This window comes from Trichoplusia ni, assembly GCF_003590095.1.
Source record: "Trichoplusia ni isolate ovarian cell line Hi5 chromosome 16 unlocalized genomic scaffold, tn1 tig00001823_group15, whole genome shotgun sequence".
In the NCBI taxonomy this organism is placed as follows: domain Eukaryota; kingdom Metazoa; phylum Arthropoda; class Insecta; order Lepidoptera; family Noctuidae; genus Trichoplusia; species Trichoplusia ni.
The window spans coordinates 39,923-57,011 of NW_020799753.1; the positions used below are offsets into that span (position 1 = coordinate 39,923).

General features: G+C 35.6%; 1 protein-coding gene across 1 annotated transcript; it reads right to left on the minus strand.

The window, feature by feature from the left end:
* Window positions 1-3,215: 3,215 nt before the first annotated feature.
* LOC113506458 lies at window positions 3,216-8,154 on the minus strand. Its single transcript, XM_026889306.1, has 3 exons — window positions 7,964-8,154; window positions 6,535-6,660; window positions 3,216-5,936 (listed from the first exon to the last, which is right to left on the minus strand). The coding sequence occupies exons 2-3, from the start codon at window positions 6,580-6,582 to the stop codon at window positions 4,950-4,952; spliced, it is 1,035 nt and encodes a 344-aa protein (XP_026745107.1). The 5' UTR covers window positions 6,583-6,660; window positions 7,964-8,154; the 3' UTR covers window positions 3,216-4,949.
* Between the last annotated feature and the right edge of the window lie 8,935 nt (window positions 8,155-17,089).

The following is a 17,089-nucleotide window of genomic DNA, read 5'->3' on the forward strand; positions in this document are numbered from 1 at the left end:
CCCGCGCGGCATTTTTAAACTCGGGCGGGGTGGTTTTAGGCATTTTAACACTGTACAAAAATGTGGGGGGAGGCGGCCCGCGTGTGTGGAATCGGACTTATGTGGGAATCTATTTATGTGATGTACCCCCCTCGCGTTAATATCGGTTGCTATGGCAACGGGCAGATTACTGCATCGCATCTACTCGATTTTTCGCCGCTTTTTCTGTTGTAATCAAATGAGGTGCGACGCGTGTGTGTGGGGGGATGATGAGGGGGTGTGTGGTGGGGGGGGCTCCCGAGAGGGGGTGACACGCGTGTACTCAATTATCCGCAGTGAATCAATAGCGGCGAGATGAGGGTAGTTGTGATGTTTGTGACGCGACTAATGTCTTTTTATCAGTTTAAATTTTTTCCGTGGCTCAGCGGTGCGGCGGTTGTTTGACCTATTTTCGTTTACTGCGGTCCAGGGGAATAAAAATGTAGGTAGTTAAACGAGGGGTGTTGCCAACATACGCTCGCGTATAAATATAGCGGCATGACGTTTTTAACATTAATTTTGGGAGCTTTTGATTTTCAGTTGAAAATTTTTAAATAGCCGTCATATTTTGTGATACCGTTGTTTAAAAATATAGTTGCATTGAGGTTTTTTAATATCTTGATGCTAAAGAATGTGTTAAAATGAGAAAATATGAAGATGATTCATGATTTAAAAAAAAGTACCGTCAAATATGACAGTCATTTGACTTAAGATTTAGTAGCAGACTGGACATTGTTAGTAGATACCTATGTATATTAAACGATGCAGTGTTCATCAATATTTGATGGGTCGCAGTGGCTCAGCGGTTTTACGTTTAGGTCGCGGTTCTAAACCTAGACTAGTCCTGAAAATACTTTCAGAATAACAAAATTTATTTTTTCAGTTAGTTTGTCTTATAAGATATGTTTTAGAGACACTGAATTTATAATAAAAACCCAGGTATTAAAGACAATGAGAAACAAAGAGCTCTTGAGTATTTAAAACCTCCTTTTCACATAATTATATTTTTGATTCCGTTCTGGTGATATTAAATCAGTAAATACTTTTTGTTTATATACATATGTATATCGAATTAATGTTGAAATAAAAATTACGCTTGTTTTTACATTTTATCAAAAAAATAATTTATTCCTGGTTATTTTATCTCTAGTATTTTTCAGCCACATTAATAGAGCAGAAGCACAGTCATAAATTAAAATAGAAAAAGCAGTAAATAACGATGTAAAATGGCTTATTCATAATCATAGATAAAATACATAATATTGCAAATAAATTTCGCAATGATGTAAAGCTGCCAATACAAAAAAGTGAATAAAAAATTAAAGAAACTCCTTTATTTTATAACGAAATTAGCTTCATTATCGAAACAGTGTAAGAAACAAGTATGACAGTGTTGTTTATACACCAAACTCTCAGCAAGGTTTGTACCTGTATACCTACCTAGCTGGTTAATACCGACTTGATTTTGTAAAACACCGTTACTTAGCTGTATCGTCTTAAACAACAAAAATAGGACACAAACAATCATAAATTTCTATAACAAACATATCACAGAATATTGTAGTCGACAAAAAGTATCGTAACAGTTTAAAATCACGCCATCTTCCTAAATTGCCTGGAACTTTTCTCATTCTGAATTCGTTGGTAGCAACAAATAAAACTAAATTATAACCACTAGGACATGGCTTTACCCTTCTCTCCCTTATTTCATAGTTACTTTACCACCCAATAGATGTCGCTGTCTCAAAGCCCCATCTACTACATAATACACAACTGCAACTACCAACGCCATCTGTTAGCATTTTCATGAACTAACCTTTATGTGGAACGCTTACCGTTGATGGGTTTAGTATTGTTGATTCGTTTTCTTTGTTATTTGCTACCTTTGACATAGTAAAATAAATATTTTCAAACAGAATACAGAAAAGTATTTCAGTCAAATAGATTATGGCGATGACTTATCAAGAATTTACCGAAATAGGTAGCAGTTCTTGTTTTATTTCACATCAATCATGGATTCTTGTTTCTGGTATTTGATTTCGATATGGTATATTTCTATGGTTTTGAAAATCATACTTTTGGCATCACTTTACTTAGTATGGGATGAGTTGAGATAATTCAAATATGAAATTAACAGGGACAAACTACACGACTAAGGATAAGAATAGGACTTTATTCTAGGGCTGACATCAGCCCATGTCTTAAACTAATTACTAATTTATTTCATTTGTCATGAATGTTAATTTCAATAAAGGTGACACAAATAAAACAATACCCCTCCCGCAAATCACTTTAAATTTATTTTATAAAAGTAACTTCAAATAAAATATTAAAATCATTGCAAAACAAACACATACATTATCACTTACATCTATTTATTTATCAAACCATTAATTTTCAAACTAGCCTACTTTAAATTATATTTTTAATATTTTTTTACGTGAATACTCCACATAGTTATAATTTGTTTAAGGATAATTACGCAGTTTTTTTTTCAGTTATATTCGGGTGTTGCAAGCAGTTGCAGTGTTGGCAGTTGTAGAAATAAAAGTTGAATATCGCCCTTTGTTTTGTACGATCTAACTCACAATATATTATTTGAATGAAAGTAAGAAAAATATGGTAATAATATTTAATACTTCTGAAATAAGATGAAGCTCTATTTTCTGATACTGATGTAGGTATAGCGAACAATCGTAGTTGAAGTAATAATCGTTTCTAGTAATTATTCAGTTACTGCATAGCAATCCCTAAAACAAATTACATTAAATCTCTGATCGGCTCATAAAGGATACTATTTGGCACGTAATGTTTTCGTTTGTCGCGCGGACGGCACTAACATTCAAACTAAATACACTTTAAAGCCACCTGTCAACTAAAGCGTTACACTTTGTATAATGTTATCAGTAACGTGTGGAGAAAGAATAAGATACGAGAACGAAGAACACTTCGATTCATTACTCGACAAAGCTTATAAACATTCTCTATAAATAGGTATGTTTTATGTGCTGTCCTCCAGTGACTCTTTCGGAAAACTGTTTCTTTGATTTTATGTCATCTTGTTTGTTCATTCGGCGTGTCACCCTAGTCGACAAGTACCTTAAGAATTATACATTTTTAATATCTATAAATTCTATCACAACTTCAAAAACAATTGAATGCTGAGCAAAATTAACATTACCTATTAGCTAATAAATAATAATATATTCATTGATTTATAAACTATAAGAATAAAATGAAAGAGCATTGAATATTAGATTTCAATTCCTTATTTTATAAATATTTTTTTTAACAATTAGTTTCTTAATCTATTTAGTAGCGAAAATTGGTGTACACGCAGAAACAAAAAGTTAATAGGGTCATCACTTTGAATAATAAAAAATATTTTAATAACAAATTTTTCGTGTCGTCCTTTTGTAAATATTCTGAGAAAAACTGCTTATATAGTAACATGTGAATAAGTGCAAATATCAAAGTGCAAAGTATTCTGTTTTCAAAAAACTGATAAGTGACAACCCTGTCAACATTTTCTCCACTATCCCTTAAACTATACGTAACTCTATATTGGCCACAACGATCAATAACGGAAATGCCATAAAAACAACACCCTATGCATGTTACGGTTAACGCTGAAATCTAGACTCGAGGGCTAAGCGCTAGGGCTCACAATATTATCCCTACGCACATCGAATATTTGTTCAAATTGATGGCTACAAACTTTGATCCAAGATTAGGTACTGTATTTGTTTCACCAAAAACGTCTATAAAGTTATTATTTTAGTTGCTATCGAAACTATTAATAACACAGTTGATTATTTTACAGATTTTTTTTATTAATTCGTTAATATTTAACCGACAGATTTCTTTCATTTTAGAGTTCTTGCATATTTTCTATTCACCGGAATATTTAGATCCCACTTTGACATTTTTAATTAGTAGCATTCTTTTACTTCCTATCATTATTGATCTTTATTCATAATTATCCACATTATCCACCAAAAATCTTATCATAATCCAAAATACTATTTTAATAAACTTCCATTTTACATTCCAATGCGCTTACTATGAACTCCAAACGCAGGACTATTGTCGTTATGGAAGCGAGCCACCGCTACGTCTTATGTAGCGCCATCTCGCTTCCTCACTGGCAGCATTTTGGCTTTAAGAGTTCCTAGTCTAGGCACTTACACAAAGGTAGCCTTCATAATAAATTCCCTTCCTCACAAAACAGTTTTACTTTCTCGAACCTAACCTTATACATAACTTCCAATCCTAATAATACTTTAATTCTTATTTCTAAGATAAAATTTCCTTACTCCATTGCATTTATGCTTCTACAATCTTTAGTTAGCACATGTACCGTATCTTGAAGTAAAGACTTCGGATTAAAAAGTTCTATAATTCACGTTGAAAGCGCATTAAATACACTCACGGTTAAATTGGCATCGACTTTCATCTAAATATCCCGGCAGTTGCTATTTTATACAAATTCAGCTACGGAGCGACACACACGAGGTCAATACATCTAGTTGCTGAAAATAACTCAAATGAGGTGACTCCAAGCTTACGACTACTTTAATAGATTTTACAAAATGATTTATGTCCGGAGCAGTGAGAACAATGTAGACCAAGAGATCAAATTGATCGAAGGAAAGATGAAGACAGAGATGAAGAGGATCAAGAAAGTGGATGTACAAAAGTAGTCATAGATGATTTTGAGTTGTGGTATTTTGAGGTAGTACTTAAAATATTTGTCAAAAAGCTTTCAGTCATGGTTTGTTGTGTAATATTTTTGAATTCAATATCACAATGTGATTAAACTTCATTTTCCTTTTCTCAGCTGCATCTTTACCTCCATTATTCTCGCTGACAACTCAATAGAAAATCAAAAACAACCTGAAATATACTATATACATAAAATGAGCGCAGAATTAACTTGTGCCGTCAGACTTGCTGGACTCACTCTCTTCTGTTATGGTGATCATTGGCGGCGAGTCAAACGCACTATCCCCTGGCGACGTGTCATTCATCAGCTTCTCAAACTTAGGGGACCCTGATGGTAGGATCGCGTCCTTTACTGATTCGTACACATCTGTCCTGATGATTGGCAAAGAGGCCCTCTTACCTTTTAGGCTATCTTTCGTCGGCGCCTCATCTTCCTTTATAGTTGCCATCGGTACTATCTCCGGTTCATCCTCCTCTAACCGTACTGGGAGACTGTCAGCTCGATTTAACGACTTCGAACCCTCGACTTTCTCTAATACAGGTATAGCGACGCCATTTTCCATTTTTTTCTGATCGTGAAGATGCTGTAAGCTATATTCCCTGGCTTGAACATCAGACAGTAAGGGACCATCAGTTGAACCCTCGATGCAGTATCCCGGGCCTTGTAAAGCATCGCTACCTATAATGGAGTCCTGCTTGAATATCGCCGCTGTTACTACCGGCTTATCGGGGTCAGTTGGGGTCTTACTAATCAAAGGCTCTTGAGAATTATCGTAGACAATACCTTCGGGGACATCGTCTTTTGACGTGTCATATCCAGCGTAAACCGGATACCCAAACGGACCTTGTTCATATCCCATCTGACTACTGTACGAGTAGCTAACGTTATGTGATCCAATAGACGACATGCTGAGATCTGAGATGGATAATCCTGTGCTAGAAAGGGCAAGTGCTTTATCTCTTTCAAACTTTGTGCTACTCCTTTCACTGTCCTCCTCAATTTTCTTCTCCACGTCTTCAGGTACGCGGTGGATGAGAGCCTGGTTCGTCGAGATCTGAGACTCGTGTGGCGGCGAGTTGTGAATGTTTTTGCTAGGTCTATAGGTGGTCGACTGCTGCACTTCCACAACAAAGATACCGTCGTTGTCTGGTGAATACTTCATTTTCGTTTCACGACCATTCTTGGTGATATCCTGAAAAACCAACATAAGATTGACATAAGATACTATTTTAAACATTAGGCCATGTCTGTCATCACAAAAAATTGGAATTGCTCTTGTCTAAGGAGTTCATTTCATCACTTTTCATTGCGACAATATTTGTCAAATACCGCGCATTTTTACGACAGCCTTAGATAGAAGTAAGTATATAGCCTCAAAAAACAGTCCATACAAACAAAGTTCGCTGTGAGATACATCAGTCCGATGAAGTGCGATATGCCTGGCGGACTTAGTCTGCAGTTGGTGTCGAAAGCACGCCGGAAGCCGCCGAACTTTACTGCAAGGATCTTTGCGAGAGCGCGACCACTTTAAGTTTATAACTAAAGTTTAGCATACGAATTTGACAACTTAGAATTCAACCTAGCATTACGTATTTATGCATTGTAGAATTGAGCTCTGTGAATTATAGCTGTGCTAGTAAACAAACTATCCTCTCTAATTGAATTTATTAGGTTACCCCTTTTGATACTTTTCTCATATGCAGGCTCCAATGGAACCTTTAACTTGGGGTTTCTCCAAGGTTATGTTTTAGGACCGTTACTATGTATTCTTTAAAAGTGTATGTACTAACATTCCTTTCTTCTGTTTCGACAATGAGGTGGTTATTCTTCAGGGTCATGGTGAAGATGGAGCCATTGGGAGCTGGAGTCTCTCCATCCACCCCGGTCCCAGTGCTGTCATCCGTTGGAGATTTCAACTGAAAATGAAAGAAAATGACTGAATTACGAAAGGTATGAAACTTATACTTGGTTCAGCTTTAAAAGAAAAGATTTCACATACAAAATTAGCTTTGATTGGTCTTTTCACTACCAAAACAGTTCCATCTTAAACCTTTCCAATTATTGTGGTCAACGCTCGATTCTTTACTTAAGACGCTCACATTACAGTGAATCATAATACTAAAAAATACAATAAATAAGCCAAAGTAATCCAACCGTCATAACGCATGTTTTACCTCAAATAACCGCGGCTATTACCCAAATTGTGATGGCATTCGTAATGACTAACGCCAGCCAACAAAGAGCTATCCTCTCGCTTGGACCCGCTAATGACCTGCATTGACAAATCGTTCACCTTCACCCACGTGATAGCTAAAGGGTGAGAGGAGGCGGGAATAAATTGGCCATATTTATGAATGAAATATTTTCTTGATGATAATTTGGATGGCTGCTAAAATAGGTTTTGATTGAAATTTAAAGAGGAGCACCGGTATAAAACAACCATATATATTGTTTACTTTAAATACTGTAATGTATAACAAGTAACATAAAATAAGAAACGATGCAATGATTGACAATTTGAAGATAAAAGATATCGCTGTCGCTTCCACTCATGCCTCAGAACACAATAACCAAAATAAAAAGAACTCTAACAAAACAAAAAAAAATCTTATTTATTTCAAAATTTCAACGCGAAGGAAGTATGGGAGGTCTTTTTAAAATGGACGCCTGTCATTTCACGCTGCTAGAAGTTCTACCTTAAACGAAGATTGGAAATCATTGTAATGTATTCGTTTTAAACTTAACTACGTTGAGATAGAGTTGAAAATATGTTTGGTAAAAGAAAAATGATTGGAACTGATGTAAAAATAAATTTTGTATTGGAATTCAAACGTTTGATATGTAATGAAGCGTAGCCAGGTGCTACCAACCTTTTGGCAGTAATTGGTTTTGCTTTAATTATAACTTTGAGACCACAATCAAAGGAAATTCTTTAAATTGGCAAGCAGGACAAAAATTCGGCTCCTGTAAAACTGCAAAAAATGCAATATGAAACTAATAATTATAACAAGTCTCTTTCACAGGTACTCATTTCTTAATCGTACTTTATTGCCCATAGGCATATATGGGATATATAGATATAAGGACAGACAAAAGAACAACAACATTAAAAAATACACAAAACATCATTAACCAAATAACCTAACACATAATCTCGTACGCAAACACTCGAACCTAACTATTAAACCCTATTAGCACTCACAAAAACACACTACCCACCAGTCATTATCCCAAAAATACCGAAGTCAACAAAAGTAATAAAACACGAAATATTTACAACAAAAAATCACACCCACAGTCACATTTGAGACCTAGGTCTTTAGGTCTAACTTAGTCAGGTCATTGGCCGGTCGTCGCCCGTACATTTCGGCACACTCTTATTTTTTTTGCCCCCCCCCCTCCCTCCGAACCTCGCGCACCCCGCAGCCTCCCAATCGAGTTGCAGTTTTTAGATGCACCTACTCAGTCGTATGACTATCTAACGACCTCAATAAGGAAATCTATGGAGAAGCTGTTGTTTGGACAAATATTTCTGGGCATCGAGTTATATTCAGTTAGGTTATTTCTTAAATTATAAATATGGTATTTATTTTAAAGCAGAGGAAGATAGTAGGTAGAGATTCTTTTGAAATTTATACGCAGTCATATCGGAAACATCTAAACAATGGGTACCAGGGAAAGTCTTAATCCAAAAAAACTAGTTTTGCAATGTCATTGATCTTTCCAAAAAGCATTAAATACATTTTTATCGAAATCATCGAAAATCCTCATGGCCCTGAAATACTAATCTAACAAATCCAAAAAATATAGTCCTAAGGCGGCTCCATTGCCTCGATATGCGCACACGCATTCATCGAGAAGTGCGTTGCACTATAGCGAGCCAGTTTGACTAGATTTTTGGCAACGAGCGGCGCATGCGCAGCCCCCCCCCCCTCCGCCCTCTGCAACCCGCCTCCCCCCGCTATGCTCCGCACAACGCGATTATTACTTTCTGATGGGTTTTGGAAAGAGATGAAAGATAATAATTCGGTAATTAGCTTTTCAAAGTTTGGCTTGATGGATATTTTAAGGTTTTTAAAGAAAGAAGACATGTGCCTACTGAGTAAGTTAGTTAAGAGAGTTTTGTAAAGCGTTCTTGTTGAATATAATAAATTAAATTTCTGTTTTATGAAAACAAAAATACGGTTATACTAAAAAAGTCCTTTCCTACAAGCCGACTTATTTCAATCTAATACAAAAGTACTTCGCGAGGACGCATTTCATGTTCCTGAAGCTACATTTATCATCAACATTCTTACTCTATGTATTAAAAAAAACCTGAAGTTTCAAAATATATTATGTTTAACCAATATTATTATATAAATCATGTTCAATCCCTAATCAAGGGCCGGTTTTAATTACTAACGAGGTTTAATTACTTGAGATATTATCAATTTTCCTCGGTCAGGCGAGCAATACAGGAACATATCTTATTACAGACATGGCGCACGGTTATTAATCGCCTTTGGAGTAGGAATTATATTAAGGTATAGACTGTACTTATCTATGTATATGTATACTTCTATATACTTATACTACTTACTACTTAATATATAAAGCTGAAGAGTTTGTTTGTTTGAACGCGCTAATCTCAGGAACTACTGATCCAAATCGAAAAATTATTTTTGTGTTGAATAAACCATTCATCGAGGAAGGCTTTAGGCTATAAACCATCACGCTGCGACTAATAGGAGCGAAGATACAATGGAGAATGTGAAAAAAAACAGGGCAGGTATAAATCATAACTTATATATTCTACCCACGGGGACGAAGTCGCGGGCAACAACTAGTATAGTTATATAGACGTACTAAGATAAAATTAGCAGAGCTTGTCTAACATTAACGATATCTTCCTTCCTTCATCATACGATTTCAGACCACATATACAAAAAATATACATTTATTGGTGATTTCTCATAATATTACTTTACTGAAAACGGAATAACTATTTTAAAAGCAATAGCAGCTTTTGGTCTTTGGTCTCGCTATGCTCGCATACGTAATAACCAAATTGCTTTAACAAAACACGTAATACCTCAGCCGATTGTTCAAGAAAATAAACTAAGACCTATACATATCCTAAATAGTATATGTGGCCAGTTCGGTCTGATTGTATCGAAGAGCCAGGGGCGGCGAAAGTTATGGGGCTAACGGTCAACTCGGGCCCGAAATACCTAAGTACGGTCCACAGATTAAATAACTAAAGACTTTCCTTATGGCTCGTTTTAGGATGTTTATGAGCTTTAGAAGTTAGGTTCGCTGTTTTAATAGTGTTTTCATGTTGTTTTTTATCTTAATGGAAGGTGATTTTGTCGCCTATATTGGGTGTCGGAAAACCAGTCACAAACAACAAGATAATTTACGAATTATTAAACTTAATTAAACTTGACTAAAAATCTTTACCTAAAGTTTCAAGTAACAACAGAGGGAAATAAGTAACAATCTAAAAACTTTTAATTGTTTTTTCTTCCTTCAATAACTCCATAAAAATATCCTTCATTTTGTCCCTGCCATTGATTTCCTGTCGCTACATTCTTAAACCCCGACTATCTCAATCTGAAACCCGGAAGGCTTATTGCTTTCTTCGCTTTATTTGTATTCTGTACAAAACTGTTCCTACAATGGCATCCCATCTGTTATCCCGGCATCTTCCAAACATCCTCCTCTCTGAATAGCGAACCTTTTTATGTAACAATACGTGATAAATGCAAGCCTACTAATGCCGCCCTGCCCTGCCCGCGGGTGTCGCCCAAAAATATGCGATGAAACTAGAGAGGGTTGAGTCCTTCCGTGGTGAAGGTTGAAATATATTTTTGAATATTTTCACGTGTTGTCTAAGAGTTACACTTCTTTTATCGTAATGTGATAAAAATGCCTATAATATTGCATGTTTTCGATGCTGTTCTTAAATATAATTGGTTTATTCACTCACTAGCAAATAAAAATCAATACATATTTCAGAACCAGTATTAGCATGCAGGATAAGAAACACAAACAGTTTTCCACCGTCCATTATTTTACTATATATATTCGACAATTATAAATACTAAGACCAAATCACGTGACCGCACAATTTTTTTACAATCCAATTCTTTCAGTATGCCTTCTTTCACAGCCCATACTTACTCCATATACTTACCTACCTACCTCTCTACAATCATGCAAACTCAGTTAAATAAACTCCCTATACCCAATAGCTACGGAGTGAGAGGCATCAGTAACCCAATAAGTCATAGCTCTGCCTCCGCGGTCCCAGGGCGCTTGTCCGATCTATTATTCAATTGTAGGGAACCCAACCCCTCTCGGGTTTAGTTTACCTTAACTTGACAGTACACATGTAGCTAAATGATACTCGAAGGTTTAGGTGGAATAGAGAGGTTCAATTTTGCAGTCAATGTTTGATCAATTGACGTCAAAGTTTTTGATGTTTTATGTCCGGGTTGTATTTTTCATCCGGCAGGATTTTTTTTACGTTGCTTAGAATTTTCGCCAACGCTAACGCCAACACACACGTTTATTTTTCAAACAAGAGCCTTGCAAAATTAAGAATCTTCTGCCTAAATCAAGCAAAAGCAGCATTCGTTGATCAATTGTACACTATTAAGATTGGAGCCGACCCTTAGCACTATCTATTTCAGTCTCGACAGTCATTCTGAAGGGTACACCACCCCTTCTTTGTTCCAATTACCACAAATTTTGGTTATTGTATTCTACAATTTTGAAGTAGAAACACACTCATCCCGACATCTCAATTTCAAGACATATACAATACATTATTGTTCATCTTTTCGAAACTTGGAACATTTTCGATAAGCAACTCTTTTATACGTTTTATACGTGACTGAGCCTCCGTCCGCTGTATGGCACATTATCTTGATTTCTATACTTGGACAGAAATTCTTATTTGCATCAATTCATGTGTAAATTATAAGAATAAAAGGTTTTGATTATTTCTTCTGTTATATCACGTCTTACGAATGAGGAGTTTCATATCTCGCTTTTGAAAGACAAGTACACCACAAAGGTACTGTACATAAATCTTTCATAATGTGTTGTTTCCGCGACTTCCCACAAGCACCAACAAGAGCCAAAGTTTTCCGCACTCGAGAACAAAAACAACAGATTTTTACATTCCCCGCGTAGTTGACTCCGCGAACATTCGGCCATAATGAAAAAAAAGGAACTCGTAAACTCATTTAATACTGTTTTTATGAGCGATATTATCTCTATGCATATCGTAAAATATGAAATCTTGGCACACTGGCTCGTAATTCTAATTTGTTACTACTTTAGAATGTAAAAACTTAAAAGTTCGGGTTTAAATTGTTTTATGCGTAACATCGGGGCTTTTGAAGTGAGTACTTCATTTGGGGTTTAAGTACAACATAAATATTGGCCGCTGAGTGCACAACCCGTTTTGCGAGCGTTCGGTAAGGAGCGGACATAAAAACAATCGGTAATCGAATTTATAAAGCTCACTGCGCCTGCGCCGGCGTGCACTACTTGTGAAACTGTTCACTTTACTGAGGATGACATAACTGATGTAAGGATGCGATGCGCCAGTAGCTTAATGTTTTCTTTTATTTCGAACTGTTTAACGGTGGTTTCCAATGGCTTTGTAGCTGCATTTTTGCGTATTACTTTTTTATATTGCAGAATTAACCTTGTGCATTTTAGATACATATCTTTAAGACACCGAAAATCAACACACCCTTTCCAGTTACATTATCAGTATCAACTTATCGCGGGCAGCAATTCAGTACATTCCTTTCCTTAGAAAACTATACCCTTATTCCATTCCCTACACAATAGTAAAATTCTAATTTAATTATTACAAAGCAACACAAGGTGATCGCGTAAAACAAACGCGCCCCGGACAAAATGACGCGTCGTAATGGCGCGGGACACGACTAATGGGGCACTAGATATGCTACTTCCTTCTTATATGGCGGTGTTCCTGGTCTGTCCCAGTGAATATATTGGTCTACTTTAACCATCTCCATTTTGGGAGAGTGAGTTTTATACTTTGTTGGTGAACTAGCTTTCGCCCGCGGCTTTGCTCGCGTTGAATTCTGGGTAACATGGTTTCCCTTTCCTGATTTACTACACAGAAACGAATTCGGAACTATATTTCCATTTAGAAACATCCCTATTTTACGGCGCAGGAAAAATATTAAAGAAAGCATTACGTAGGCATTGTTTTTTGGTAATCAAGACTTTTTATATCGACTTTTGTTTATTAACATATTGATGCATTTACATATGCATCGACTTGAGTAGCTAATTGGAAGTTAGTAATTACTTACAGTTTACTGTGATTTTTCTCTAGCATTATAACTTTCGTGAGGCGGATTCATAAGTAGATATTTAAGAACGGTTTACTAAAGCGTATATTTCGGGATTTTCCGACTAGTTTCGGACGTAGGGCCATGAGTTAAACCCGGTAAATACGCATAGGTAAACTTTTATTAAATAAATTCATTTTTCTATTATCATTTTTCATCTATACAAGTTTTCTAATATGTTGAGATCAGGCAAGTGCAATCCCACTAGATCCGATATCCCTGTATAATCAAATCAGATAAAAACACAAACAATTACTGTCAAATTCTTAGTAAAATACAAATATAATGTCACAGACAATTTACTTGCTCCAAAAAAATGGGCTATTCCGCGAATTTACCGTCTAATTATGTAAAAACTCAGAATGCAAGTAATTGCGGGTGATTCCGAAGTCAAATTACAATGGATTCAAGTCAGAAGTTTTATCAGTAGCTTTCATTATTTGAGATAATTTTTACTTCAATTGCAAATTATCGGGGAAATGAAACTTTTTTAATATATATGCAGTGTTTTGCAGATTCCTGCAAATTAAAATTAGCTCCTGCCGACATTTTTTTCAAATAACGAAGGCAAAAATTTTGAGCCATTCAATTTGATATGAATAATTACTTTGAATGACTTTCCATGTATTGAAAATGTTGGAAATTATTACACCTAAAAGTTATACCTAAAAGTTTAAATAACTACACTTCTTTTCTAAATAAATTCTCCATTCCTAAAAAAAATTGTTTTTTAATTACAGTAGAACTTCTGTTAATAACTCAACATTATAACGTCAAGAAATTCGTCGTAACTCATTCAAATCGTGCGCAAGTAGGTCGCATTAGCGGAGAAAGCATCGCAGGCGCAGCTTTGATGTTATTGATCACGGTAGAGGCACCATTATTAACTGTCCAACAAATATATAGCGATACTATAAAAATCTGTTAACATGCAACCCTTGACGATTGGTTATTTTAACTTATCGAACATTTGTAGGGTGACTGTCAGTTGTGTTTTATTCTGTAACATTTTCCAATAACCTGATTAATGTTGGACTTGTTTAAAGTTGAATAATTGCAAGTTTGTCTGCAAACATAGATGTACGCTTTGTTAATTTCATAGCTAATGTGTCGACAGAAAAGTCACAGATTTTGAGCACACGATTATTTTTAGATGCATTCCAAATCACGAGGTTATCAACATCAACCAAGTTACTGACTCTGTGTATTTCTAAACAGAAAATCACAGTATATAGGAAGATGAAGCTAAAATATTGCTATGAAACTACTTTTACGGATTTTATAGCAGTTTAATTTTCGAGTTTAGTTCCCGTATCATGGTCACGAACAGACTGCGCGATAAAATCCGTAAAAGTAGTTTCATTTCGCTGTCTAACATTCGCGTACCTAAAAAACAATTAAAATATTGCTTTTAAGAAGCTCATCGGTCTCATCTGCCATCAAGACGTTTCAGGCTAGTTTTTCATCTAGCCTACTGTGTCCTATTACGAGGCAAAAACCACCCCCAAATCCTTCAAGGATTCTTTGGCTTCACATGGAACCAGTTCGATTTCTCAAGCCCTATATTTATTCCTCAGCATATTTCTGTTTTTAGCATATGTTTCAATATCATGGTCACCGTACTCGGCTCTCACCGAAGGGCGAAGTATTCGCTAACACCGCGGTGAAAGTCGGAGTAGTCTGAAGCATGCTTCAGTGCTGTGTACATAAAGTAAACATTACATGAGTACCCCGACAGTCCTTACCAACTAACGAAATTTGGTTAAGATTATGTTAAAGACATGATAGTTAAAAATTGGTCAGCCACTGGAGAGCACACCAGCGAAGCTCTCAAAATTAGTCGCAGATCCAAGTCGCTGTGGCCGAAATCGGTCAGGATATGTATGTATGTATGTAGTTAAAAATTGTATACAATTTTAACAATTGTATTCTACAACATCCTCATCTTGGTTAGATTATGCGACAAAAGATTTCTGAGATGAGCAAACAATTTAACTCAACACGTGTATTTATTTGTCAGTATGTGTTCAAAAGCAATTTGTTGCATTTGTTGAACTCTAACATAAGAGAACGACAAAGAAAAACTAGAATGCTAAAAACACGTAGCACGTACACGTTTTTGATTACGAAATGACAAAAATCCAAGTTACAAACGGTTTCATTTTGTCAGAAATCATTTAGACTTGGCACATGGCAGCGATTAGATTAGCACTATCACTTATAGAAATTAGACTTATCGAGAAAATATTATTTTTCAACATGTCAGAAATGAAATCTACAATTTGAATCAGAATATAACTCGACCACATCTCCGGTTAAGTTGAACTGTACGATATATTCGTGGAAGCCGCCTTTCTCTCATTAGCTCGATCGCACTAACTAACGATTAATCTCGCTACGTATAACCGAATTGTAAATCTGAGTTTATGATCATTTTCATTGTGTAGGCTATTTTGCTAGGTTTTCATCATCATGAAATTTGAAGGAAATGAAGTTATCTTTTGGGTTCATTTTAAATGTTATAAATTAAATTTCTTAGAGAGAGAACAGAGGCTGAGAAAATACCAGTATATGACCGATTTCAACTACTAGGAGAATTTGGACACCAATTGGATTACTTACTTTGGTAAATTTCTTTGGTAAAGTGATTCTAAAACTGGTGTTAGATATCATTAAACAGCGGTTCACCTTGTACTTAAATCCAACCCCTTATTAAATAATTTACCTTCTTTGAACAACTATAAATTATTATAATTATTTATGCAACAGTGCTTCTTTCTATATAGATTTTTTTATAACCGAAATCGCTTATTGAACTGTGTTTAATATTAAGGTTTTCGGTAATAAAGCGACGCACACCTGCTAATTAGACGCCGGCAGATGTGTTAACGTTTGAAAGTTGACATGTAGCGCAAAAACTGTAGGGTGAAGGGGCCTGTTGTTGGATATACGGCAATATTCATATTTAATGAAAATTTTGGGTTTGGTCGCCGTTTAAAATAGGTTTGAATTTTTACTAGTCAAATCTCGCAGGTAAAGATAGATCTAAAGTGCGTTGGGGATTACATATACATATATTTACATATTCATCTACAGCTGAACATAAGCCGTTCAGCTGTAGACGAATATGAGCTGACGATGACGATGAATCTGGCTGTTTATCTCGAATAATTTTCGTCCATATTAAAAAAGCACCCGTCCAGATCCTCTCTAACATTTTGCCGCGATTTAATGAACTCAACGTAAATTTTCACATTTATGTTTTAGTAGTTTCTAACAGATTATAAAATTGTGTAATAGATATTAAAAAACCTTTAAGACTAATTGGAATATAATCACCAAGGGTAAAATAATAGGGTTGTTAAAATAATGATTGCCGATAATTGTTCGAGCGGCTGTAATTAACGTGATTAAATATTCAATTTTTACCTCATTTTAAAAGGTATTTTTTTCCCAACATCTTATAAATCTTTTCGTAAATTTTGAAACTCTATCTGATTTTTAGGTACAAAGTCGTAAATATTATAATCTAATTATTTTATACTAAAAACTTCTTACAGTTAATTTTTTGAGTATCCATCCATTACTTTAACTGTAGGTAATTTTAGTTTGATTAGCTTTAAAAAGGACGTATTTTACGTAGTTCACGTATTTTTTTTTCTTTTACGTAACAAAAAAGTTTGCAAGTGATTAAAGTTGGTTTAATGTCGGCAACCCCGGGCTTAGTGGGTTATTATTTCGGCTTGCTCTCGTAATCATGGGTGCAATGCCTTACCGGAGGCTCCATCGAATTACGGTTCATGACCCTAAGTGGCCTGTAGCCCGTACTGCACGACGCGAGCATCCTCCGCAGGCAATTACAGAACTGGAGGGAAACTGCTGGTTAAAAGTACCGAGTTTTCGTCTTAATAATAATTTTCGAACGAAAAAGTTACGGAGATAATATATGTCTTTTTAAACG

Excerpts from the sequence above, each read along its gene's own strand:
- LOC113506458 (XM_026889306.1), bottom strand. The coding sequence starts at position 6,582 with ATGACCCTGAAGAATAACCACCTCATTGTCGAAACAGAAGAAAGGAAT. Across the intron at positions 5,937-6,534 it reads TCGAAACAGAAGAAAGGAAT|GATATCACCAAGAATGGTCG; the intron begins GTTAGTACATAC and ends TTGGTTTTTCAG.